We start from the raw sequence: 26,648 nt of genomic DNA on the forward strand, positions 1-26,648 counted from the left end.
ACATGTATGCACGTATGCATACATTCATACGTAAGTATCTAAAATTCTTTATATTTTTGATCATTGAAAATTTCACTCACACACATACATGCATTCATACATACATACCTACCGATGGAAAAGATTGCCACCTTTCAATGACTCGTATCGTTTCTATCAGCTGGTCAGAGTGCAGCAGTGCAGCCAAACAGTCGTGTACTGTTGCCAGGGAAAATTAATAAATATTTGGCCAATCAGTGCTGCAGGATTTTATGGTTTTGGGTGGCTCCTTATTAGGCCACTGCCGAGCTCGATGACGAGCTGATCGTTTGAATCAGGTGTGGTGGAGGAGGGAAACATCACAAACATGCAGGGCAGTGGGTCCCGAGGAGCTAACACTGAGCTAACCTGCTTACAGTGCTGCTAATCATCTTTTTAAAAAGAATTTTTTTTTTTTAATTCATTTGTTTATTTAGTCATTTATTATTATTATTAGTTAGTAGTAGTATATTTACTAGAATTGGTATTATTATTGTTGTTGTTAATATACAATCATTGTAAATATTTATAATTTTTTTGAGCTACTTGACTCATTTGAATTTCCTCCATTGGGGTATGAATTAACTATTTTTCTGTTCTATAACTGCTGACGTATAAACACGTAAATGGAGATTTTTCACACTGAAACATTATAATATTATTATGTTATTCCTGCTGTCTTTTCTCAACTTCCAAAGAACAAAAATTAAATCCACCTTTGTTGTTTTAATCACTTCTGAGCACATTTTATTACAGGAAATGCTTTTTATGGTCAACAAATGTCGTCTCAGGACACTTTATGTCACACATGGTAACAAACACAAGTGTTTACATCTCATTAGCAGCTGTCAGCTTCTTTATCTTGTTTCCTCGTATTTCTGCTTTAGCTGAAAACGGCATTTTCTTCAAAAGCCTCTTCTGAAAGTCGCCCTGCAGCCGGACGCCAAACGCCTTTGCCAGGCGCGAGGAATCCACGACAAACGTGTGAACCTGCCCGTTCATTTCTCCGTCCAGCTCAGTCTCAATCCTTCCAGCTTTTATGATCCCAACAATCTGAACGCTGACGTTCTGGACAGCAGCACTTTGCACCTGCACAAAGAACGGAGGCGTCAGTATAATAGAATAATAAGAACTCAACAGGGTTCCTGTGACGGACCGGCGACCTGTCCAGGTGAACCCCGCCCCTCGCCCAATGACAGCTGGGATAGGCTCCAGCCCTGAGTTGGATTAAGCAGCTACAGAAAATGGATGGATGGATAAACAGGGTGCAGAGTCATATTTTATCCAGACAATATTCTGAAAAACTGTTGAACTTTCAGAAATATTTGGGAGATAATCCACTTTATTCATAATTTCTGTGACCGTTAATCCAACAGACTCTTAAAGTTATAATGATACGTTTCTTCTGGCTTTGAAGACGACTTTTTTCAACATTAACCCAGAAAATTAATAAAATGACGCTGAATACACTCGTGTGACGCATTTTAAAGGTAACATCATTATTATTTTTACCTGTTGTCATATCTCAACCTCCATACATCTCTCAGATTTTTGATATTTTTGAAAATTTTACTCATACATACATTTATGCACGCATGCATACATGAATACATATGTAAATAGCTAAATTTCACTCATACATATATAAACATTCGTTAAAATCAAAATGTTTTAATATGTTTTGAAAATTTCAGTCATACATACATCAATGCATACATACATACATAAAAATAAAAAATATGTTGATATTTTTACTGGCGGCCTGTCCAGGGTGTACCCCGCCTCTCGCCCATTGACCGCTGGGATAGGCTCCAGCCCCCCCGCGACCCGACCGACGGATTCAGCGGTACAGAAAATGGATGGATGGATGTTGATATTTTTTATTTTTGAACATTTCACACATACATACATACAAACCTGCCAAAGCATTGTGTAGAGGTAAGATTGCCACATTTCATGTGGGTAATCTGGGTTCAAGTCCCATCCATAAAAGAAAGTACCACCAGTAGGGGTCCTTAGGTAAGACCTCCATACATATCTAAGGTTTTGGAAAATTTCACTCATACATACATAAATACATACATACATACATACATAGCTACCTACCAATGGATAGTGTAGAGGTAAGACTGTCACCTTTATGTGGGTAACCTGGGCTCAAATTCCATCCATACAAAAAACTACAACCAACAGGGGTCCTTAGGTAAGAACTCCATACATATCTAAAATTTTTGAAAATTTTACTCATACATACATACACACATATATATAAACATCTGTTAAAATCAAAATGTTTTAATATTTTTCAATATTGAAAATTTCACTCATACATACATACAAACCTGCCAATGCATAGTGTAGAGGTAAGATTGCCACATTTCATGAGGATAACCTGGGTTCAAGTCCCATCCATACAAAAAACTACAAACAGTAGGGGTCCTTAGGTGAGATCTCCATACATATCTAAAATTTTTGATATTCTTGAAAATTTTACTCATACATACATGGATACATGCATTCATACCTACTGATGGGTAGTGTCAAGGTGAAATTGTCTCTTTTCATATGGGTAACCTGGGCTCAAATCCCATCCATACAAGAAACTACAACAAGTAGGGGTCCTTAAGTAAGTGTTGGACATCCTGTGGTGTGAACTTAAAAATGAAACTTTAAAGTGAAAACCTCAGCAGAGAGGGTACCTTGGTAATCCTGGTGTAGTCGGTTGAGTTCAGTGACACAGAGTCATAGTAGTGATGCGTCTTCACGTTGATCACCCTCACAAAGTCTCCAACGGATGTTCCCCTGAGCTGGGAGGTGTCTTTGCCCCACAGGGTGACCCCGATGGAACCTGAGTCATCTTCCAGTTTGAAAACGGTTTTTATGTCTTCGCGCCGTTTTCTCTTTGATTTGACAGTTTCAGGTAGGCCGATCTGAATAAAACCAAGAACACAAGATGCAACAATCCAGTAGATTCAGTTCAGTTTTGCAGATTTAAATCATGAGACTGCACCAGATGTTAAATAAGTCTCCGTCCTGACAGGAGTCCCAACATGGCTCATACGACTCTGGCCCTTTAACCCTCCTGTTGTCTTGTGGGTCAAAAGTAACCCACCACCATGTTTAGCTGTAGAAAAAATACCATAAACTATTTTATTTTATGACTTTTCCTAAAGGGACCCCATCATTAGAAAAAGTCACACTTTATTGTTGTTTATGTTTCCATGTGGGCTGTACACCACTAGGGTACAAAGATTGTCTTATGGGTCATTTTTGACCCGTGAATTATAAAAACATTTAAACACCAGAAATATAATTTCAATATAATTAATTCAGAAGTAATTACTTCACATTTATATAATAGCAATAATAAACCTTTATTATGTAAAAGAAAACTGAGAAAACAAGAAAACTGTTGGTCCAACTGACAGTAAAAAAAAAAAAGTGTAATCCTGAAAACTGGTGATTGTCTTTTTGTATTGTGTAACAAAAAATACATGATAAAAAATGTATTGAATTGAGTTGAATAGATAAATAACAGGTGGTTTCATCGTACAAAATAGATTTTGGATTTAAAATTAAATTAAGTTGCTTTATTTTGGGCTTTGGTAGGGCGGGGCATTTTTGACCCGTAGGACAAAGGAGAGGAAACACAATGTTAAGACCGCACAAAGGGTTAAAAGAAAGGTGGAAACTCACCTCTTTCACCGTCCCTTCAACACTCACGAGCGTTTTCTCACCGCAAACTTTGCTTTTGCCGATGGAGCGGACTGGAGCCTGGATATAAATCAGCATCTGAGCTTCCAGCTCCAGCTGCTTCGGCACATCGAGCGGAGGTGCCGTTGATATTTTGGTCAGTTTTGTGACCTTCAGTAAGTTCTCGTCCATGATTGTTTCTCTGAAGTTGTAGTAGCAGCCCTCCTCAAAGTCCTGAAAGCGCTCTCGTCCGTACACCATCACTTTGATGCTGTCCGTCTCATCAGCAACTCCCAGGTTGAAGAAAAACTTTTTCTCCTTTTTTTTGGTTTGATATGTACGCAGACCGGATTTCTGCACAACCTTTCCAGTTATGAGTTTTTTCTCGCTGTCACCGCTGATCTTTAGTTGTTGGATGCTCTTCCTCTGAACACACGGACAGTTAGAGGAAGAAAAATACAGAAAACACACTTCTGATCAGCCTCATTTCTTCCTGTTTCCTTCTTATAACCTTTAAGGCGAGACACTACAGGTGAATAGGGTAATATTTTAAAATAATAGATATCACCATGAAACTTCCTCAGTTGATTACTTATACAAGTATGAAAAAAAATGTATTACCAGTTTTAGAAATGTATATGTTTAATTATGCAAATTAGGCATTATCTCATTAAATATGCGCACATTTGCATATATTTCCAGAAGATAGATCTGAACATGTGATAAAGCCAGGTGCAAAATAATTTTTTCATTTGTTTACACACAAAATGAAAAGAAAAGTACAGAGGGATTTCAGGATATCTGCTTTTATTTCCTAGGAAATCAAAATATACTGCCCATAGCCTAAAAAACATCAATTTTCGCCATATTTTTTCATTATAATGTCACATAAATCAGGCCAGGAATGATTTATCAACAAATCCTTCTATAAATATCTTCAGAATACTGCTAAGTGTATAACTGGAAAGTTTGGTGTTAGTAGGTGCTCCATAGGCTGAGATACTGATACTGGAAAAATACAAAAGAATGATTTTGAGAAAACGGCATTTAGAGATTTAAATAGGGGAATTCATTTTGGAAAATTTGGGCGAAACGTACTGCCGCGATTAAACAAAATGCGATGAAATAAACATTTTAATTTATGTCTTGAAATAACACATGTTGAAGGAGTAGACTGGCCCAAAAGCTAAAAATTGACCACTGCATGAATAATCATCGTTTTTGCCCGCCGTGTCTCGCCTTAAAGTGTCCTGATCAGCAGTTCTGCAGCTTCCTGAAGCTCTCTCAGAGTTTCTCTTTGGACATTTTCTGCTTCTTCCCTCATCTTCAGTCCAGTCCTTTGTACCTGAGCATCTTCAGAGGAATGTGTTTGTTCTTTGTTCAGCCCCTTAACTCTGAGCTGTGAACCATTCAGGCAGGAAAAAGGCTCCTAACTCAAGGGATGAACCAGTGTTGTGTCCAACTTAGCAAAGAAGCCGTTTTAAACTGGATCTTTAGGCACTTTGTTCCCAGCAGCCTGTCACAGAGACACATCATTTGTTCCCATTTCTTTAGCTGCATCTGTGAAAAACAGCTTCATAGTTTCAACTTTTTTCTACATTTACGTTAAAACTGCTTTCAGTTACCAAAAGAGTCAAATTAATATAAGAAATTCAGTTTAAAAAAATCCTAATCCCAAAATAATGAACGTTATCACGTCTAAAAGTAGAAAAGTAGGAAAAAAAACAGACAATAATAAGAATTATATGTTATTCAACATCAAGAAAAAGTCAATAAGATTCAATTTAAAGCTTAAAAAAGGAATATAAGATATAATCTAATGACTCATTATGGAACAATTAATATAAATGAAATGATTAAACTGTTTTATGCCACCAGAAATGAATGTTCTAGAATTCAGTGAATCTCTGCAGCTGCTTCCTGCTTTAATGGAAATATGTAAAGAAATGAAGCTGATCAGGAGAAAGATTTGCACAGAACTACATTCAAAAAGCTGTGAATGATAATTAAGATTTTTACTCACCCAAGGTGGAATTTCTCTTTCCTGTGAAAGAAGCAGCCTGTTAATGATCAGTTCCTGATGACGACGGAGAATATCTGACTGGTCGGCTGTTTCTGCTCTGGTTTCAGAGTTTGAACTTTAATCTAATGGATTAAATAATTATGAACTGTCTTTACAGCCACAGGTTTCCAGGCTGTCCCTGAGCCCATGCCGTGACCTTCCTCACAATAACTTCTGTCACGCCCATGGACTCTTGTTTTTAGTTTCATGTTTTAGGTCACGTTTTTGAGTTTAAATCCATGTTTAGTTTTCGGTTCATGTCTTAGTTTTCCCTGCACCCTGTTAATTAGTTCGCTCACGTCACCTGTGTCATTCCCCTCCAGCTGCACCCAGTCACTAATCACTGTCCCTATTTAGTTTCCAGTCTCCCCTCTCAGTTGGCCGGATCTTTGTTTGCTCTCCATGCCAAGAAACCTGTTTGTTCCATGTTCCTCGTCCCTTCCCAAGATAAGTATTTATTTATTGCTATGCCAAGAGTTTTTGTTTGCTTTTTCCAACAGTCAAGTTTTTTTAATCCGGCTCTGCTGCGCTTTTTGTTTGTTCTTTGTTTTTGTTAAATAGACGAAGTTTTTCTTTTGAAAAAAGTCTGCATCCGTGTCCTCCATCCTGACAGAAAGATCCGGCCAAAAAATGGACGTGGCGGATTCCAACCAGTTTTGGGACTTATACGAAGAGCTGTTTCGTACTATTGAGCGGGGCTCCTCATCTGAGAGACTTTGGCTGGCTGGAAAACTCCTGGTGTTCCTGTCGGTGAGGCGGGGGCTCCGGGGGTGGCACGATAACCTGGAGGGCGCTTGGAATCACGCCAGGACTGTGCACCGCACTGCTTTACTGGACGTTTTTGGCTGGGAGCCAGAACAGGAAGCTGCACAATTCACATCCTCCCTCACCTCTCCAGTTTTTGATTCCAGCCACAGTGTCCAGAGCCCGACCACGAGGCCGCAGGGCCCGACCACGAGGCCGCAGGGCCTGGTCTCACTTTTTCAAACCCCTCCCTCCCACCCCCAGACATTGGGGATGTCTGGGATCCATCCCTTAAAGGGGGGGCTCCCTCCCCGCCGGATGTCCGGCCGCCTGCTGGACGGTCTCTGGCTCCTCACTACTTTATTTGCATGTTTACAGTTCAAAAAGCATTCAAACCTCTTCAGAAATATGACTGAACCATAAAATCTGACTTATAAAACTGCCTCATGATAAAAACTGATAAATGTGGTCACGAGTAATGAGTTCAACTATGATTAATAACACTTTTAAGAATGTAAAAACATATTAACCCATAAAACTGGTATTATAGACATGCTGCTACCTTGTCGGATGAGTCACTCTTCAGGTCATCTTTAAAGGAAGAGAAAGAGTTAGTGAGTGTTTGTGGTATCAGCTGTGTTTCATCACAGGTTTAACACACATAAGACCAGCCGTGCAAACCATCCATTTTCTGCCACCGATCCAGGAGGTGGAGGTGCACCAGTCTGAGCAGAGACCCTCAGACCTCACTCAGTGGGTCACATGGCTCTGAAAGGATCAGATTATTGGCTAAATTACAATCAGACTGAGCTGAGCGAGGGTAATTCTCCTTGGATATGTGGCGGTGAATGAATGGGATCAGAGGCACAAAGCGTGTCATACCCCGGTATGATAGGTGGCGCTGTACCCATTCCAGCTGTTGCTAATAGAGCCACTTCCTGTTGACCTCTTCACCACCAACAACAACAAACTCAGGCATTGGAGAAAGATGAAGAACGCAGAGCCAGATGAAGCTACGTCCCTCTACATTTGCTCTGTGATGAGCTGCTTGTTGCACAAACTCGATGCCCAACGGAGCATTCTCCATCGCGTTGTTTGTTTCTCCTTTCGTTCTCTTTCCTTTCGCTTTCTACCCTTTCGCATGCAAAACGATTTTGTGATGCAAGTGTATTACTCTTTTGAAGGCATATTGTTCTGAGAAGCAAAACGCTTTATTTTTTAAACCCCAGCCAACTAGCCGGACTACCTTCATCAACACCAAAACGAGGCTGGAACTCTGCTCACAGGACGCAGCAGGGGGTAAGAAGATGTTCAGAAATGATGTTGCTGATATGGGATGTTACACAGCTTCATGTCAAAAGTGGCGAACTATCCCTTTAAACCCTTACAATTTTGTGCCATTAACTCTTAAAGGAAGTTGGCTGAATGTCCTACTCTTTAGCTCCTCCTACTCTCTATGTGAGTCCTGTTCATGTCGAGTCATACACATTTGTTGTCATGTCAAAGAGGCCGTACAGACACCATCAAACTCCAAAGACAACATCACTCAGTGGGTCTACATGGTGAGATTAATTAGCTATAGTTGGGTTCTGCTCCTTATTTGGGCAAGGGTAATTCTCCTTGGATAGGTGGCGGTGAATGAATGGGATCAGAGGCACAAAGCGTGTCATACCCCGGTATGATAGGTGGCGCTGTACCCATTCCAGCTGTTGCTAATAGAGCCACTTCCTGTTGACCTCTTCACCACCAACAACAACAACAAACTCAGGCATTGGAGAAAGATGGAGAACGCAGAGCAAGATGAAGCTGTGATGAGCTGCTTGTTGCACAAACGCGATGCCCAACGGAGCATTCTCCATCGCGTTGTTTGTTTCTTTCTGACGGCGACAACAACAGGAATATCGTCTCCTTTGACTTCCGGGTCACGACCCCGGGAAAACATCTGGAGCAAACTATCACAGAAAATGTTGATAAAGGAGCAGCCTGTTGGGCCTGGAGGGAAGACGGAGCCTCCACATAAATGTATGAATGTTTAACTTACCAGTTTCAACCTCCTGCTCTTCACCTGAGGACTCTGATTCGCTCACAATCTTGTTCTTCTTAAATCCTGTTGAAGACATATACCACAGCTGCGAACATTGGACTGAGAGCACAGCAGTCATTTACAGGTCAAAGATGGAGGATGAGCTGCTGTTACATACCAGCTGCCGGCTGCTGCTTCCTCTCTGCCTCCGTTTCATATCTCCTCTTCTTTCCTGGGAATTACATTTTCAGACGTTTAACACAGACTGTTAGGCACCACGTGATGCTAAAGAAAGGCACAAATTTATTCCTTTCTGACAACTCTGCTTCATGCATTCATCCATTTTCAATACAAGCTTAAAGGGATAGTTCTAGCGGGACTACCTTCATCAACACCAAAACGAGGCTGGAACTCTGCTCACAGGACGCAGCAGGGGGTAAGAAGATGTTCAGAAATGATGCTGCTGATATGGGATGTTACACAGCTTCATGTCAAAAGAGGCGAACTGTCCCTTTAACCAACTCAGGGTCATGGGGGGGGCTATGGATAGTATGGATAGATGAAGGCTACATCATGTGCTGTTTGAGAGCTAAGGATGCAGAAAACAGTTTTTCTCTTTTCAAACCGATCTGACACTTTTGTTTTCATTTCCAGAACATTTATCAGTGACAACGTTTGGATGGAACAAAAACTAATGTGTTGTTTTACAGAGCTGTTTACTCTAGAATTAACAGTAAGATACGCAGGGCCGGTTTTTGCTATGGGCAATGTGGGCGACCGCCCAGGGCGCACTCTATGTAGCGCCCTCAAAAAAATAAAATAAATAATAATAATAATAATTAAAAAAAAAAAAAAAACGCCAGTTTTCTAGGCTATCGCTCATTTCCATGTCAAGTTAGTGGACGGTGTTAATGGTAATAATGTGGAGTCATCATGGATCATCATCATGGTGAAAGACCAAAGAAGCCATCAGGTGCCCAGTTTAGAAAGAGAAGAAGAGGAGAAACGGGCAGAAGATAAAGGGATGCAGATTTCTATCAGTGACCTGAGGGACGTAGCCTATAGGCTATCTGTTAGCCTCTTGCTAACATGTTGCTATTAGCCACAACTGTGTTTGATTTTTAGTTTTGCTGAACTAGAATCAGAATTGAGGCTTCATGTCATGCAGCTAATTTCACGCAAAGGCAACCTGGTCTGGTTTGTGTTTGCAACACAACAAGAAGTCCCGACTGTGGATTATTTTTATTGTTATGAGCTATATGCTAAATTAAATAACCTCTAATATACATTAACATGGCATTTTGTAAGGATATATCCACAACTTTACCTATGGAGAACATAACTTACATTATAAAAAGGAAAATATCACTATTTCAAAACATTTGGGGTCCTTTTATAGAATATAAGGAGAGTGTAGATTTAAGTAATGTGGGTAACGAAGACGAAGAGGCGTAGTTGTTGGTAGTCCTTTCTGTGATCTATTTTCTTTTGATATTTGATTTTTTTTTTATGCTGTATGGATTGTACATCTGAATCTGTATTTTTGAACCATATAGGTACAAAAGTGAAATAATATGGACTTATTGTTGACAAGAAGGAGAAACGTTTATTGTTCTGGTTGTTGTTGTTGTTTCTTTTCTTTTCTTTTTGTTTTTTTGTTTTTGTTTTTTATACTTGTACTAAGTGTTGCTCTATATTATCTCATAAATATCTGACTTGCTAAGAAGGACAATTTGAATGTTGGATAATAACTTTGCCCCTGATGTCTCCTTGGATATGAGAGCGCTCTTATTTCTGAATATATGTGTGTTTTGGAAACATGTTGAAAACACAATAAAGATAATGTTGGGAAAAAAACAAAAAAAAATGTCACTTTGTAAGCTACATGTGGTATCTTTTTGTGCCTTTTTGTATTTAAGCTTTACCTCCCTGCTCTTAGCTTACCAGCTTCAGCCTCCTGCTCGCCATCTGAAGACTCCGACTCGCTCACTATGTTGTTCCTCTTAAAACCTGTCGAACACATCATCATAAAGTCAGTGAGCGCGCAGTTCGGCAGCTGTTTACAGGTGAAAGATGTCCGGCTGGGCGTTGTACGCCTTCACAAACCAGCTGCTGTTTACCTGCTGATCTGGAGTCAGCTTCACTTTTCCTCTTCTCACCTGAAAAGTACATTTTACAAGTTCAGAAAAGACACAAATGGATTTATTCACTGGTGACCGAGTGGTGTTTGACAGGGAAGCCAGTAAAAATGAACCAGCCTCCGCATCTGTGTGTGAACACATCTGGAACACATCTGTAGCTTCCAGATCGGGTCGTTTCTTATTGTTTTCTCTCGGTTTCAGATCAGAATTCGTTTGATTCCTGAACTTTAACTTGATTTACATTTCACCAAACTGTTAAACTTCCAGTTTAAATTGTAATTCTTACAGATGGTGATTGTTCAGGTATTATTTTTCTAACAGACTTGGTAATAAAAAGTCTAATCGTCTCTGTAGTTTATATTTATGGAACGTCCATGTGGCGTAATGCTCATACAAAGGTACACAGCACCCTCTGCTGGTTGAAGATGGAACTACGCCTGATTATCTTGCTTTTTATCCCACCCACTCAAGCAAACAACCTAAACTTTGGAACAAAGCTGCCTGCAGAAGCCTGAAGGAAAGTATGTGAACTCACCTTTTTTCTCCTCTTTCAGTTTTTCTCCAAAGGGGCGCAGCCGGTCCTGGACCACAGCGTCCCTTCTGGGTATCGCAATCATTACGTCTCTGATTACAGAAACAGACTTCTGTTCTCCGTAATGCTCGATGATCGTTTGAGCCATCTGTTCTCTGGACCTGGGAGTTTTCAGATGTTTGGGGATTTTTTCCAAATATTGCAGCATCTTTTTGTACTGTGACTTATCCAGTTGCTCTATGATGGCCGTCAGAGCGATTTTCCAGGCCGAAATCTCCGACATTTCTGAGACACGGAGGGAAACAGAACGGTTAGCTCCACCACAGCAATCTGAAACCTATGATTACTGGATAGGTTTCAGACTGAGAATGTACCCGACAAGTTTATACAGTCCAACACACTCAAAAATAACACACAACAATGGTAAATTGTGTGTATTTATTCTCGTTTAACTTAAAAATTCAAGAATAAATTGATATTACTCATTAGATGGCATTATTTCCTTTTTCAAACTATTATTATTATTACTTATTTTATTTATTTACTTATTCATTTATTTATTTTATCTTTTAATTAATCTTACTTTATTCTATTTTACCCTTATTATCATTATTATTACTACTATTGTTATTACACATTTATTTATTTTATTTACCCTTTTTAAATATATACTGTATATGTATATTTCTTAAGATATCTGAATGTACTTATCTATTACTTATTTTATTTCATTATTGTTATTGCTGTCTGTGTGTCTGTTCGATAATTCATTGTGAAAAATCAATAAAAATTGTTGAAACTAGAAATAAAATCTTGTGAAAAAGTTTATTAATTTGTTTTACTTTTTGTACCAATTATGAAAAACAACAAAAGTATTTCCTTCATATTTTAAGCTTCTATATTTGATCTGTTGAAACTTAATTTGAGTTTAATTTGAACTTCATTCTGTCAATTATGGGAAAACGTGAAGAAAATCTAAATCATGTTGTAAAAGTTTATGATTTGTTAAATCCACTTTAGGTATTATTACACAGCTATAACTTTAGCTTTGATTGTGGATTACTGGCAAACCTTGAACAGTTTCTGTGAACTGTGAAAAACTCAAACAACACCAGTTTAAAGATGGATTCCACCCTGAAAGGTTACTGTTCAGAGGGAGTTTTGGACGTGCCACACATATAATAACACACAAAAATGCTAAATTTCGTGTGTATTTATTCTCGTTTAACTTATGTCTTGGTTTCAGTGTAACGTGATCCACAATAAACACATTATTACAGAAATACTGGCCTAAACTAACGACGCTGAAGTTGGCATCCGATTCAGCATAAAGATTCACTTCATTTTTGTTATTCTGCTCACCCTAAACAGGGTCCTGTATGGAAACTACAATACTTAGACTGCTCAAATCTGAATGGAATTATTCTAAAGAGGCTGTTGATTCATTAAAACCTTGTTTGTGATTTGTGAAACCTTATAACCAATAACAAATTTCCCTGAAGATTAAAATACAGGAGAGAAAACTAATTGGTAAAAGTTAATTTAAAAGCAAAATTATGCACATTTCAAAGAAGTGCAATCCAGATGTAAAAAAAAGGGTGAAAATGTAACTTTAATGAGTTTTCACAAATCAGAAAAAGGTTTTCATTAATCTAAAACCTATTTAGAATAATTCCATCCAGATTTGAGCAGTCTAATGTAGTTTCCATACAGCACCCTGTTTAGGGTGAGCAGAATAACAAAAATGCAGTAAAATGGCCCTGTTCTGCATTTCCACAAATCAGAAAAAGGTTTCACAAATCACAAACAAGGTTTTAATGAATCAACAGTAAAACTGATGGAACACCTGAACACTGAACTTAATTCACCAGGTGAGTCGTAAATCTTTTATTATCGTCGGTGCTACCTGTGAAAGAACAGCTAGGAAAAACATTCAGACTGAAACTGAACAATTCATCCGATTGTTTTTCTTCTAAATTCAGCATCTTTAACACAAAAAACAGTCTTAAAAAGAAATGAATTTCCCTCCAAATGGGGCCAAAAAGTTTTTCCTGATACTCACCGGCTCTGTCCCCCTCCCCCACCTGTCCTTTACAGCCTAAAATAATAATAATAATAAAAAAAACTGTCCGTTACAGCCTAAAAAAATAATAATAATTTTAAAAAAAACTGTCCGTTACAGCCGTTTGGAAGCTCGGTGGCGGGAAGAGGGAATAATCTATTGTTCTGAAAGTTCTGTTCCGCTCTTTAATCCTTTAGTCCCGCTCTGTACAACTCACATCTAAAATGGCCACTGAAATGGGAGTTAGAGTGTTTATCGTTTGACTTTCGCGGGGATTTCTAAGGGCGCGGGCGCACCTCGCGGGAGCGAGGCTGTACGGCTCCCGCGAGGGGACAAAAAAGAGCCAAAACGGAATAAATGGATTTTTTTTTTTTATTATTATTATTATTATTTTATTTAAACATGTCACATTGACATTCTCAAAAGTAAATAGTTTTTGTTTTTTTAAACTTCACATGTTCACACCTCCTCATATAGTACAAATTGAAAGAAAATAAATGATTTTATTATTATTATTATTATTATTTTATTGTGGGCTATATTTTAAATAAAAATAAAAATTGAAAGATCTTAGACGCACAAGATAAAAAAAAAGGTATAATAAATAATAAAAAACAAGGAGAAAAGAAAAGGTAAGTCCATTCTAAACAGTTACAGGGGGGTAAGGACAGGTTAACTATGAGTGGGTATAAATTATCTGCATGGGGATTATTTATATGTTTCAGACATTTTTGTAAAGAGGATATTTAATTTTTTGGCATATCGACTTGTGAATATAATATTTAGTAATGATGAGGTTATTTACCAAGAACTCTGTTTTTTGTTTGTTTTTTTTATCTTACTTATCTTACACCTACTTGGATGTTTTGAAAAGACCAGAAATCTGTGTTTATGGAACTGGACGATAATAAAAGTCATGGAGAGATTTCCACACATTTTGGACATATTCATAAAATAGATGTTCTGTTGTTTCCAGATTTGTTTTGCAATTATAACAGTTTTCTACAACAAATTTAAATCTTCTTTTGAAAAATTCAAGAATAAATTGATATTACTCATTAGATGGCATGATTTCATAAGAAATACAATCTTGTGAAAAAGTGTATTAATTTGTTTTACTTTTTGTACCAATTATGAAAAACAACAAAAGCATTTCCTTCATATTTTAAGCTTCTATATTTGATCTGTTGAAACTTCATTTGAGTTTAATTTAAACTTCATTCTGTCAATTATGGGAAAACGTGAAGAAAATCTAAATCATATTGTAAAAGTTTATGATTTGTTAAAGCCACTTTAGGTATTATTACACAGCTATAACATTAGCTTTGATTATGGATTACTGGCAAACCTCGAAAAGTTTCTGTGGGTGAGAATGACTCCAACTTCGCCCATTTCTAACAACACCAGTTTAAAGATGGATTCCACCCTGAGAGGATACTGTTCAGAGGGAGTTTTGGACATGTCACACACATAATCTGCATTTATTTACTTTGTTACGATGCTGCAGGATGGTCAAAATAAGATCCGTTAGTAGGAAGTCTGCTTTATTGGTTTAATGGAGAGCATTTGGGACACGACTCTGGGTCATTTTACCACTTAATCACAGCTGCGCATTTAATTTAATTAACGTGTTGCAGCAGGAACTCTGGTTCTGTTATAAACTGTTATAAACACGATGATAGAAATAAATACTTGTGCTTCTAAATCTGCATCCATCTTATAGCTGCCCATCAGTACGGAAGCCCAGAGCGGACGTGGTACGAATAAACTTTTTCTGATGGTTTACTCCAGATAACGAGTTAATTTACAAATGGTTTTCGAGGCCACTTTTTCTGGCAAAGGTTTTTACCCATTTTTACCCCCTTTCATTGGAAACTGGATAAAGGAGCCTATGAATCAAACATGGAGCGTTTGTGAAAATGCACAAAGCAAATCCCGCTGGTGTGACGAGCATTTGAAGAATGGAATCAGGTTTAACACACACCAATCATGCCGTTATAACGAGATAAATAACTTGTGCATTATTGGGTAACCATGGATACGCCTGGTCCCCTCAGCTGGTCACTACATCAGCAGGATCACTGAGGTGTAAACGCCGGCCGTCTCCTTAAAGGACGCGGGCCGATATGAAAGCTATCTCTACGAGAAAAACAAACTGCGAACACATAAACTGGGAGAAAAAGTGGCCTCGAAAACCATCGGTAAATTAACTCGTTATCTCGAGAAAACCATCAAAAAAAAAGTTTATACGTACCACGTCCGCTCTGGGTAAGGATAGGGTTAGGTTAGGGTAAGGTTAGGGTTAGGGTAAGGATAGGGTTAGGGTAAGGTTAGGGTAAGGATAGGGTTAGGGTTAGGGTAAGGATAGGGTTAGGGTAAGGATAGGGTTAGGGTTAGGGTAAGGATAGGGTTAGGGTAAGGATAGGGTTAGGGTTAGGGTAAGGATAGGGTTAGGGTAAGGATAAGGATAGGGTTAGGGTAAGGATAGGGTTAAGTCTCATACTTTACATCCTGAGGGAATCCTGCTGGAACCGTTCCAGGATAAATCATCTTCCACCCAACATGCTTCACTTCAGATCGACCTTTGGGCAAATAATGAAGCAATTCCACTTCCTTACAGTTTTAAATCACACTTTATTGCAAAGGATCGTACACCATAACGTTTTAATCACTTTTAGCACGTTTATCCACACGTTAACGACACAGAATCTGATGTCAGAGCGACGCCGACCCGCCCACGCCGTCTCAGTTTAAGTTATTCACGGAGAACCTTCGTAAATCTGCTGCTTCGGGTCAAAGTGGTTCAACGTTTGGTCGCTTTCATCAGAGGAATGATTCAGCTTTTCATCCATCAACAACAAACACCAACAACAAACACATAGAAATTCAAAATAAATAATCCAGGTGACGCCTGACTCCGCCCCCCTCATTAATATTCGACCACTCATTAACTCGGAGATTCGACTGCAGGTGAATTTTTTTTTGGGCCTCCCAGCATTTCGTCGGTGGTCAGAGGTCAGAGGTCAGAGGTCAGGGGGCGCCGCGGCTCTTTATGTCACCATGTACTCCTGCCGCTTGTTGAGTCGCACCTGGCAGAGCGAGATGGCGCCCACCGCCACGTACACGCCGGCGGCGATGAAGCAGTTGATTCCCACCTGGTTGTAGAGACCGTAGATGTTCTGAGGCGGGTTTTTACTGTAAGAGATCAGAGGCGCGTTACCATCAAAACCCGAACAAAGCGCCGCGTTTGTCCTGATCCGAACCTGCGTTCAAAAAACTTTATTAAACTGTTTGCAGTCCGGGACAAACGGGACACGGCTGATAGTTTCAGAACAAGGGCTGCGTTCGAAACCGCATACTTCCATACTGCATACTGCATGATCAGACAGTATGCAGAGCGTTTACCCACAATACATTTCGCTCCTGCCCGAGCCGAAATCAGCCGGCCTGAAGCTGATTTCTCTTAAGCTCTAAACTCTGTAAACGTTAGCAACATTTGAAACATTTTCAGGTGAGAAAGTAGTCGTTTAGATCCCCAACGTGTTGAAAACCTGACAAAATACCGGCTGTTTACAATTTTGTTCCCACGAATTTGGCGCTACTAAAGCTAGCCGCAGTGAGCTAACGCACTTCCGGTTATTTTAACAAAATAAAATACCCGTTGCCTTTTATCATAGGGAAAGCCATTACCATACAATTGGTGCTTTTGTTTTGAAAACAGGAAGTGAACCTACCCTCGTTGTAGCTAGCTTGAAACTGCCGTTTTGACAGGAAATGACGATCTGCGACGTCACGTTACGTTGCATCTTGGGTAGTTTGAGTATGAGTAGTAACCTCATGATGCATACCCAACATTTCAGAGAATCTAGGATGCATCCGGGAACTTCTGCTTACTCAAACTCGCTTACTAACTCAGAAAGTTAGTAGGAGTAGTGGAAGAAGTATGCGGTTTGGAACACAGCCAAAGTGTAAAAGCAGAGAACCCGAATACGATGAGAAGTTTAGCTTCAGCAGAAAGCAAAGCTCTGGGGCGACTCACTCGTTCTTGATGTCTTCCTCGGTGAACGGGACGTCCTCGATCAGCACGGCCGACTTGGCGCTGAAGAAGATCCCCAACATGGCCTGAAAGACATCAGCAGGGAGGGTCAGGGGGGTACGTCCGAAATGAGGGAAAAAACGGCCCCGTTCCCGAAAAGGTTAAAGGAACTGCCGAAGGTTCCTGCAGTGGGAATGCGGCTAATGCTAATTTAACTGCTAGTGAGCTAATGCTTCTGCATCGTAGTACCTAAGCATCTCCCACCATGTGGCTGAGCACCTTCTTCGTTTCCCCGCTACCTGCCTGTGTGAGCTGGCGTTCTCTGCTCTGGTTAAACATGAAGAACAACAGGAGGTTGCGGCAAAATATTTACAATAGCACATGTTTCAGTGATTGCTGAAATGTTGCATTGATAATTTGTAGTTTAGGACCATAAACAGTTCTCTGTGCTGAGTTTCCTTTGCCTCATTTTTAATTTTGTGACCCGTCTGGTTTAAATGAGTCTGTTGCTGCTTTGATGAAGCCTAATTTGATAAAGTTTCAAATAAATATTTAGTTAATAAATATTTCATGAGTAATATAGTTGTCTTTATCACATTTTATGTGGCATTAGTAAATGCACATTTACAGATATTTGACATGATATGAGTGATAACACGGGTTATAAGGGCTGTTTTGGCACAATATGTGCGTCTTGAGATTTTTACTTGTCCTTTGGTGGGCCGTGGGCACCAAAAGTTTGGGAACCGCTGTTTAAAGGTAACATTGAAGCTTCTGACAGCCTGATATAAACAGACTTCCTCCTCAGGAACATCACGAGGGCAGAAATAAGTCACATGATCCATGTAAGAGGAACCACTTCTGCCCCTGAAAGCTTTGATAAAACACGTTGTGTAAAAAAACTCTAAAGAAATTAATAAAAAACACATAAATTACAACATTTAACTCGGATACATAACCGAGCCAACTCAACAGATATCAGGAATTAGTCTTAAACTACACAGAATAAATGCTGTTTTTTTTCTACAGACTTTACTCCTCATTTATCCACCTGTACAATCAGTATTTAGTAATTTCATTTAATTACACACGTTCTTATATTCACTGAAATGAGCTCCAGTTATAGCTCGGCCTACATGGGCTCCGTCTAACTACAAACAACACGTTGGGTTTCAGAGATTAACCTGTGACACGGTTTGTTTTCCATCATTTAAATTTTTTTTTTTTTTTACAAACTACAAGTACATTAAACAGCAAAAAGCTGCGGAGTTTATTTCCATTAAAACGAGACGGTTGAACCGTAAACCCGTCCAGGAAATAGCCGGGTCCCTTCATGGTTTCTTACCAACATGATGACCCCCCAGATGCTGATAACGATCCCACACGCAGCCATCTTCGGCCCGCAGAACAGAAGCGACGGCATCTCGATGTTTCGCCCGTTGGGTTGGTTGATCAGAGGCTGATTTTGCGTTTTATTCTCTTTAAAACTAAGAACGAGCCATCGAGTGACAGAGTCAGCTGATCCTCACTGCTCGGTTTCACTCGGCAACGTTCGGCGCGTTCCGAAACCCAGCGACCAATTGGGTGTCAGAATCTACAAGCCCCGCCTCTTCCTCCGAAACTGACCAATGGCTTTCAACTTACAAAGTCGCGCAACATTCTCCACATCCTGTCTGTGCACCTTTGTTGTGCGATATTTATATTTTTTCCTCCTGAATATGTGATTTTTAAATGATTGCAAAATAAATCACATTATTTGATCGGCTGCACATCTTCAAAATCTTTGTGCTGTTTTTAGAAATTAAGTTCCTGTTTCAATGGAAGCCCGCTAACGGCAGCGAGCTAGCTAACGTTACAGAAGCTAGCTGTAGCTAGCAGCTAGCTGCGTGTTGTTTTTGTTGTGATTAAGTTGAAAATAAAAAAAGACAAGCTGCTTCAGAGAAATGACGTCAGCCTCTGCTAAGGTAAGCTCTCACCTGTTTTTTTTAACGCGTCTCTCTCTCTCTCAGAGGAGTCCGGACTTTGTGCCTGAGCCCAGCCTTCAGAGAGCGGGTCGTAGAGCCGCACACAGAACTCCATTCGGAAATCACTTCATTTTAATTCTCTGTCATGTAAAACAAATAAAAACTTAACAAAAACTGCTAATTTTTTGTCTGCATAAATCAGCACAGTCTAGAAGTAAATTCGGCAGACTTAGATATTGTTATATTTATGCAAATACTTGTTAAATGTGTAAGAAAACACACAGAAGGAATGACCACCCGAGATGTCAGCGCCTTTAAACTTTCCGAAACCACTTAATTTTAATTCTCTGTCATGTAATATTAATAAAAACTTAACAAAAACTGCTAATTTTTTTGTCTGCATAAATCAGCACAGTCAAGAAGTAAATTCGGCAGACTTAGAGACTGTTATAAACCAACTCTTGATGCTGTTTTCTGCAGGTGGGGGAGATCTTCTCAGCGGCCGGGGCGGCGTTCACCAAGCTGGGCGAGCTAACCATGCAGCTGCACCCGGTGTCCGACTCCAGCCCAGCGGGGTGAGTCCCACACACGCACCCAGAGAAGGTTCACCTTTCCCGGGTGTCGCCTCACGCCTCTCAGCCTCACTGAGTCTGATGCTGTTAGCTGAGGGAAAGCTGATTAACGTCCATCTTTTATCCTTTGAGCCTCCAAAGTGAAATGATCCAAACTTTTCACAAACAGAATCTTTTTTGTCCACTTTCAGCTTTGCTTTTCTCTGTCTCTGTACATGACCCCCGTAAACAAGTTGGATTAAACAACAACAATAATTTATGAAGAATTATTCCACTGAACAAATATCACAATAATACAATTCTTTACTTTGAATTATGGGTCAAGTTAATTATTTATGGAACAAAAACTGAGACAGAACACAGAAGCAGTGAGTGAGAAACTAAGTGAACCCCTGATCCAGCAGCTGGTAGCAGCAGTGAGTGAGAAACTAAGTGAACCCCTGATCCAGCAGCTGGTAGCAGCAGTGAGTGAGAAACTAAGTGAACCCCTGATCCAGCAGCTGGTAGCAGCAGTGAGTGAGAAACTAAGTGAACCCCTGATCCAGCAGCTGGTAGCAGCAGTGAGTGAGAAACTAAGTGAACCCCTGATCCAGCAGCTGGTAGCTGCAGTGAGTGAGAAACTAAGTGAACCCCTGATCCAGCAGCTGGTAGCAGCAGTGAGTGAGAAACTAAGTGAACCCCTGATCCAGCAGCTGGTAGCAGCAGTGAGAAACTAAGTGAACCCCTGATCCAGCAGCTGGTAGCAGCAGTGTGTGAAAAACTAAGTGAACCCCTGATCCAGCAGCTGGTAGCAGCAGTGTGTGAGAAACTAAGTGAACCCCTGATCCAGCAGCTGGCAGCAGCAGTGAGTGAGAAACTAAGTGAACCCCTGATCCAGCAGCTGGTAGCAGCAGTGAGTGAGAAACTAAGTGAACCCCTGATCCAGCAGCTGGTAGCTGCAGTGTGTGAGAAACTAAGTGAACCCCTGATCCAGCAGCTGGTAGCAGCAGTGTGTGAGAAACTAAGTGAACCCCTGATCCAGCAGCTGGTAGCAGCAGTGAGTGAGAAACTAAGTGAACCCCTGATCCAGCAGCTGGTAGCAGCAGTGTGTGAGAAACTAAGTGAACCCCTGATCCAGCAGCTGGTAGCAGCAGTGAGTGAGAAACTAAGTGAACCCCTGATCCAGCAGCTGGTAGCAGCAGTGTGTGAAAAACTAAGTGAACCCCTGATCCAGCAGCTGGTAGCAGCAGTGTGTGAGAAACTAAGTGAACCCCTAATCCAGCAGCTGGTAGCAGCAGTGTGTGAAAAACTAAGTGAACCCCTGATCCAGCAGCTGGTAGCAGCAGTGTGTGAGAAACTAAGTGAACCCCTAATCCAGCAGCTGGTAGCAGCAGTGTGTGAAAAACTAAGTGAACCCCTGATCCAGCAGCTGGTAGCAGCAGTGTGTGAAAAACTAAGTGAACCCCTGATCCAGCAGCTGGTAGCTAACTGAGGCCTGCAGAGTCTGAGATGTAGCTCTTGGGTTTCTGACCTTGGGGTGACCTTTAACCTTTAACATGCAAAGGAATAAGAAAGGGTTCACTTAGTTTTTAACTCACTGCTTCTGGGTTTTGTCTGTTTTTGTTCCATAAATAATGACTCAGTATCATGTTATCTGAGGTTCGAGTTCCTGAGTTTTAAAGCTGCGGTCGGCAACTTTTTTTTAGTCATATTAGCTTGAACTGTCATGGGATTCTGGAAGTAGAATATTAAATAGGCTGTTTAGGAAAAATCCCGAATTCTGTAGCTCCCTCTGAAGCCTGTAATCGTGCTCGCAAAAATCGAGCGCTCCCTGCTGTTTTTAACCGATCACGTTAGGTTTATTATTGATCAATTATCTGAGCAGAACAGTCACCAACCATGCTGAGCGTGAGTCTGCCCCCAGCTTGTGTGCGCGCACACTGGTGTGAACTCACGTGCACAACCTCGTCCACAGAGGGGGAGGGACCTGAAAGTTGTATCAGTTCGAATTTTCGACTTTAGACTCGGAATTTAGAAAACCTGCCGACGGCAGCTTTAAGTCCTGGATAAAAAAACTTGGTGATTTTTATAGGGTCCTGAAATGTAAAAGTAAAGACACCCATCCGAATTCTACACCCACTTAATCCGACTCAGGGTCACGGGGGGGAAATCAATATAACAACGAGACAGCCTGTTCAAGAAGCTTTAACAGGAATAAATAAGCAGACAGTTTGCCGGCCACAGAAACAGAAGTGGGCCGAGGATTGATCCCTGTGGACCACCGGAGAGGAGTTTACCTTCTGCAGACTTAAAAACTGGCAGTTATGCTGAAACCTTCCGTTTCTTAATGCATGTCGTTGGTTGCTCTCCTGCCGTCCGATCCTTTTTGAGTCGACCCAAAGATTCGGTCTGAAAGTTCGGCTCGTCACGAGCAGCACAAACTCGGCCGTGAACTGACGCTGTGTTCGTCCTCAGAGCCAAATGGACGGAGACGGAGATCGAGATGCTGCGTTTGGCGGTGCGTCGCTTCGGAGACGACCTGAACAACATCAGCACTGTGATCAAAGAGCGCACCGTGTAAGTGTTAAAGGAGCAGTTCACCATTTGTTCAGCAAGCAGATCCCCACTTTTCTGCACATTTAAGAGTCAAAGAACCAACATGGATCTATCCTGACGTAACACCGGTTTATGTTACTCGAACTGATGCAGAACTTTTGAAGAATTTGTTATTTAGAATTTCTTAATAAAGTCACTGACTTTAATTTCCTGTAAATAAAACTAAAAACTAAATTTAAGCTTTGATCTCCGGCACTGGAAAGCATTTCTTCAGACTTCTCTGACAGGTCAGAGTGTTAAAGTTAACTGCGTTTGTTTAGTAAAACCAGGTGTTCCACAGGGTTCTGTGTTCGGCCCCCTGCTGTTTAGTCTCTTCTGGGGCCGCACAATTAATCCAACTTAAATCTAGATCTCGATTTTTAACTTCCGACAATTAAACGGACACAGTCATCCAATATTTAAAATACACGTCATACCTCATGCCGGCATCGGCCAATCACAGCTGTTGTTACTAACTTAAACACTTTGGATTCAGGGCGAGGGAAGTTAACCAGGAACAGATCAGCTGCAGAGTTACTGAAGCATCTGTCCGATGGTTATTAAGGGTCCAACATAAACCGGCACAGGCTCTTTCCTGCAGGTTTGAGTCATTTAAACAGGAGGAGAAAGCGGCGCCCTGCTGGTTTATTCTGGTTATATTCTAGCCTGGGAATTCCCATGCTGCTTTGCTCGCGATTTCATTCACACTGCAAAGGCAGCCTGGAAACCACCGCCCTTATTTTTGCCTGAGTTGGGCAACCAATCACAGAACAGGGGGGGCAGCAAGACGATGACGACGTCTATGCGCTACACCGAAGCTTGTAGAGTGTTAATCCAACATGGCAGCGGACACAACGTTACCGTTCGATGCAGACTTAGAAAGTGTTTTAAGTAGCTTAGAACGCAAGTTTACTTTTAAAAAACTTGCGTTCTTTACTACTTTTAAAACATTCGTAGCGCCCAATAAACGGCTCTAGGCATTCGTAAACCACGCCTCAAATACGAGAAAATGCACACCTAGTTCCCAGACCACCATCTCATCCAGATGTGGACGCGTCAGCCAGTTTTATTCCCGTTTCTTCTCTGAATTTATCTGGATCAGCAGTTTGGTTCTGGTGAGAAGAAGCAGGAATGCAGCTCAGTGAGGATGGAAGCAGACCTCGATATCAGTCACGATAATCGTGATTATTTAGTCCAGAGTCGTGTCAAACTCGGCTGAGGTTTGTTTACGACGGCCCAAAGTGTACAGAGACAGAAAAAGGACGGAACAAAGGGAGCAGAAAGTAGATTCTTTAGTTGTTCTATGAGTTTGTGTTAAAGCTGAGCGTCATGTTGGCTTTGTAAGAAGTGTTCAACGTAAAAAAAAAAAAAAAAGCTGTCGGTTCTGATCCGGCCGGTCACAGGCTGGATGCTGATTGGCTGACGGTGTCTGCTCTTCTTCTGCAGCGCTCAGATAAAGAGCACGGTGAAGAGGAAGCTGTACGAGGACAGCAGGGTCCCCATTTCCTCCGAGTCCCCCAAGAAGACCGTCAAGAAGACGGCCGTTTCTATGGCACCGGCGCCCGCCCCTGCCGCGCCCGCCATGATCGCCGTGCCGACCTCGCAGGTCGTCGTTGCAACGGGGATGCAGAACAGCCCGTCCCTGGCTCCGCCCATCAAGAAACAGAAGACGGCAGGTGAGACTCGGCTGGAATAACGTAAATGTTTCAACAGGCTGCAGATTAAAAACATCAGAAATAAAGTTTAATTTATAAAAATATTATAATAATAATACAAACATTATTATAAAAATTATTATTATTATATTATAAAAAAATGTATTTAGCCTGAAACAGGTGTTTGAATGTTTCCTGGAGCTTCCTGTTGATCCGGTTACCCCCCTTCTGCAGACGTGACGCTCAGCGCTCTGAACGACTCGGACGTGAACAGCGACCTGGTGGACATCGAAGGACTCGGAGATGGTTCCTCCAACAAGAAGCTCAACTTTGACCAAGGTTGGTGACACGAAAAGCAGCTGAAATATTGATAAATCAAAGATTTAAATCTATTTTTTACGATTCAGGCTGCAACATATTGAGGGTTTGGGGTAAAAATGAATAATGATGTTTAAAACAAACAGCCGATAGAGGCACACGGACGAGGGATTACTGTGGGAAACCTTTATCCAGCACCACGATCCAGAGTTCCATTCACAGACTTTACTGTGCAGAGAAGAAGCCTGAAGTTAGCCTGATGTTAGCCTGAAGTTAGCCTAATGTTAGCCTAATGTTAGCCTGATGTTAACCCGATGTTAGCCTGATTGAGAGAAGGAAACGTTACAGAGTGGGATAGGGATGGGAATTGATAAGATTTTTACGATTCCATTTTCGATTGTCCTTAACGATTCGGTTCTTTGTCGGTTCCCTTATTGATTCTCATTTGGAGAAAAAGGACAACAAACCGGTCGATTAGCATCAACTTTGTTTAGTTTAGAAGTAACACGAGTCATGACCTCACAAACCCAACAACGGTGAGGTCCACATTGGTCTATCCTGGCCTGGGTAATTTAACTCTTCCTGCTCTGGTGAAAGGAGAAGCTGGAGGTAGAGGTGAACTGGGGGTAGTACCACCAGCCTCTGGCTCTGAGCCAGTCAGGCTCTGTCTCTCATGATTTCATCTAAATGTAATGCCTGAGAAGGCATTCATTTAACCTTAACCGTTACTAACAGCAGCTTTCACAATCAGGCAAATGGTGCTAACATGATAGGCAGTGTTTGTTAGTTAGTTACCTGCAGTGTTAGCCGAGGACATGCTAACGTTGCTAACGTTGCTGGGTTCAGATTCACCGACGTTAGTCCGGAGCAGATCGAAAACACGACATTCATTCATAGTTATTGCATGTTGGTAGTATTTCCTCCCTTTGGTGAAATATTCACTTTGCAAGTTGCCCTGTTGTCGTCTTTTTTAGGGATGTGTAACTAAACTTTGGAGCGTTTGTACCGCTTGGGCCCCATGTTTACTGTTGGCTGCTGGCTGCGCTGGACTCGCCACGCAACGTTGCGTGGTGACGTCATTAGCACCCACTGGAATCGATAAGGGAATCATTTGCAAAAATCGCCAAACGATTCCAAGGAATTGAAACACTGGGAACCGGTTCTCGATTCCCATCCCTAGAGTGGGAGAAGGTTCTCTGTCCTGACTTTTATGGGACGTGTTGCAGGTCTGAGATGTAGAAACGATGTTTGTTACAGTAACCAAACTGTTTCTGCCATAAAAAGATGTAATTCAGCTTTTCTTTGTTTTCCTGATCATGAATTGCTCACCTGTCTCCTCAGAGAGCCTGAACCTGGACTCCAGCCTCATCATGAACTCCAGCGACCTGCCTCTTCTGTCCCGCTGAGCTCTCCAGATAAGCTCCGCCCCCTCCACCTCAGCCCGAATCATTCGTAAAGAAGACGCTCCGGTCCGCTGACGCTCACCCGTCGGCGTTCTTAACGGGGAACCTCCAGGGTAATTTAATGGCGGTGAAACTAAAGCTCTTTATTCTTTTAGAGAAAGTCGACCTCAGAATATCAGGCCGGGTTTTCCTTTCGTGTCGGATTCGAGCAGAATTATATATTTTCATTAGCGACCTTTTAGTTTCAGGTGGATTTCTGTTGGGAAAGCACGCCGTTAACGAGCAGCGATCATGATAGAATTAAACTGAGCTACAACTGATGACGTGTCCCACCACTCAGATTAATAACTCGTGCTCTTATTTCACATTCCAACCGGTAATTTAATCCCTGAAAGCGATCGATGTGAACGCGTAGATCCGGACTATCATGAAAGCAACATGTTGGCGATTGGAAACGAAAATAAAACAGTGTATGTTACATCATGGTATGTGTCCTGTGTTATTCCTAAAGAAGCAAAAAGGTTGGATTAAACAGTTTATCAGCATTTTTATGGAGCCTGAATTACTTCTGAAAAAGGATATTTCACTTTGTATTGCATAGATTGAAAATATAGCAGTTTGTGTGTGTTTTTTAACAGAAATTGGTGTTTACCTCAAACCAGTATTTAAAGGGTTAATTTTTTTTAAATAATTTAAAACTTGGTAGTTATGATCAGAACTGAAGTGGAAGAAAAGATCTATGAAAAAAAAAAGCAGAAACAAATTAACATATGTTTTTAGGTCGTTTTAAAAGGGGACAAAAATGTCCCCTTTCAGAAATTAAGTTGTTTTAAATCCGGTATGAGGGTTAA

The 26,648-nt window shown here is 40.9% G+C and overlaps 3 protein-coding genes across 4 annotated transcripts; 1 reads left to right on the forward strand and 2 right to left on the reverse strand.

Moving 5' to 3' along the window:
• Nucleotides 1–740: 740 nt before the first annotated feature.
• LOC142401611 (uncharacterized) lies at nucleotides 741–13,506 on the reverse strand. The gene is made up of 11 exons (XM_075487077.1): nucleotides 13,276–13,506; nucleotides 11,217–11,498; nucleotides 10,661–10,699; nucleotides 10,485–10,550; nucleotides 8,719–8,772; nucleotides 8,559–8,624; nucleotides 7,080–7,108; nucleotides 5,735–5,755; nucleotides 3,715–4,137; nucleotides 2,718–2,948; nucleotides 741–1,107 (listed from the first exon to the last, which is right to left on the reverse strand). The coding sequence occupies exons 2-11, from the start codon at nucleotides 11,494–11,496 to the stop codon at nucleotides 847–849; spliced, it is 1,470 nt and encodes a 489-aa protein (XP_075343192.1). The 5' UTR covers nucleotides 11,497–11,498; nucleotides 13,276–13,506; the 3' UTR covers nucleotides 741–846.
• A 2,383-nt stretch (nucleotides 13,507–15,889) lies between these two features.
• rnasekb (ribonuclease, RNase K b) lies at nucleotides 15,890–18,876 on the reverse strand. Its single transcript, XM_075487078.1, has 3 exons — nucleotides 18,657–18,876; nucleotides 17,315–17,397; nucleotides 15,890–16,470 (listed from the first exon to the last, which is right to left on the reverse strand). The coding sequence occupies exons 1-3, from the start codon at nucleotides 18,732–18,734 to the stop codon at nucleotides 16,326–16,328; spliced, it is 306 nt and encodes a 101-aa protein (XP_075343193.1). The 5' UTR covers nucleotides 18,735–18,876; the 3' UTR covers nucleotides 15,890–16,325.
• A 70-nt stretch (nucleotides 18,877–18,946) lies between these two features.
• bacc1 (BPTF associated chromatin complex component 1) lies at nucleotides 18,947–26,282 on the forward strand. 2 transcript variants are annotated; one of them, XM_075487079.1, is made up of 6 exons: nucleotides 18,947–19,275; nucleotides 19,756–19,850; nucleotides 22,302–22,403; nucleotides 23,868–24,097; nucleotides 24,311–24,415; nucleotides 25,736–26,282. In XM_075487079.1, exons 1-6 carry the CDS (start codon nucleotides 19,255–19,257, stop codon nucleotides 25,798–25,800), a joined length of 618 nt encoding a protein of 205 aa, XP_075343194.1. In that variant the 5' UTR covers nucleotides 18,947–19,254; the 3' UTR covers nucleotides 25,801–26,282. The 2 variants fall into 2 exon arrangements, with proteins under 2 accessions (XP_075343194.1, XP_075343195.1); XM_075487080.1 differs by lacking the exon at nucleotides 22,302–22,403.
• Nucleotides 26,283–26,648: the final 366 nt, after the last annotated feature.

The sequence above is a fragment of the Odontesthes bonariensis genome, chromosome 16, assembly GCF_027942865.1.
Source record: "Odontesthes bonariensis isolate fOdoBon6 chromosome 16, fOdoBon6.hap1, whole genome shotgun sequence".
NCBI classification, from domain to species: domain Eukaryota; kingdom Metazoa; phylum Chordata; class Actinopteri; order Atheriniformes; family Atherinopsidae; genus Odontesthes; species Odontesthes bonariensis.

What these genes read in the sequence shown, in the direction of transcription:
- LOC142401611 (XM_075487077.1), bottom strand. Translation starts at nt 11,496, where the DNA reads ATGTCGGAGATTTCGGCCTGGAAAATCGCTCTGACGGCCATCATAGAG. An exon ending in CGAGCAGGAGGCTGAAGCTG is followed by an intron (nt 8,773 to 10,484) that starts GTAAGCTAAGAG and finishes TGTAATTCCCAG; the next exon opens with GAAAGAAGAGGAGATATGAA. An exon ending in AGAGCAGGAGGTTGAAACTG is followed by an intron (nt 7,109 to 8,558) that starts GTAAGTTAAACA and finishes CTTCCTTTAAAG; the next exon opens with ATGACCTGAAGAGTGACTCA.
- rnasekb (XM_075487078.1), bottom strand. Translation starts at nt 18,734, where the DNA reads ATGCCGTCGCTTCTGTTCTGCGGGCCGAAGATGGCTGCGTGTGGGATC. An exon ending in TCTGGGGGGTCATCATGTTG is followed by an intron (nt 17,398 to 18,656) that starts GTAAGAAACCAT and finishes GATGTCTTTCAG; the next exon opens with GCCATGTTGGGGATCTTCTT. An exon ending in GAGGAAGACATCAAGAACGA is followed by an intron (nt 16,471 to 17,314) that starts GTGAGTCGCCCC and finishes GATCTCTTACAG; the next exon opens with TAAAAACCCGCCTCAGAACA.
- bacc1 (XM_075487079.1), top strand. Translation starts at nt 19,255, where the DNA reads ATGACGTCAGCCTCTGCTAAG. An exon ending in TGACGTCAGCCTCTGCTAAG is followed by an intron (nt 19,276 to 19,755) that starts GTAAGCTCTCAC and finishes TGTTTTCTGCAG; the next exon opens with GTGGGGGAGATCTTCTCAGC. An exon ending in CAAGAAACAGAAGACGGCAG is followed by an intron (nt 24,098 to 24,310) that starts GTGAGACTCGGC and finishes CCCCTTCTGCAG; the next exon opens with ACGTGACGCTCAGCGCTCTG.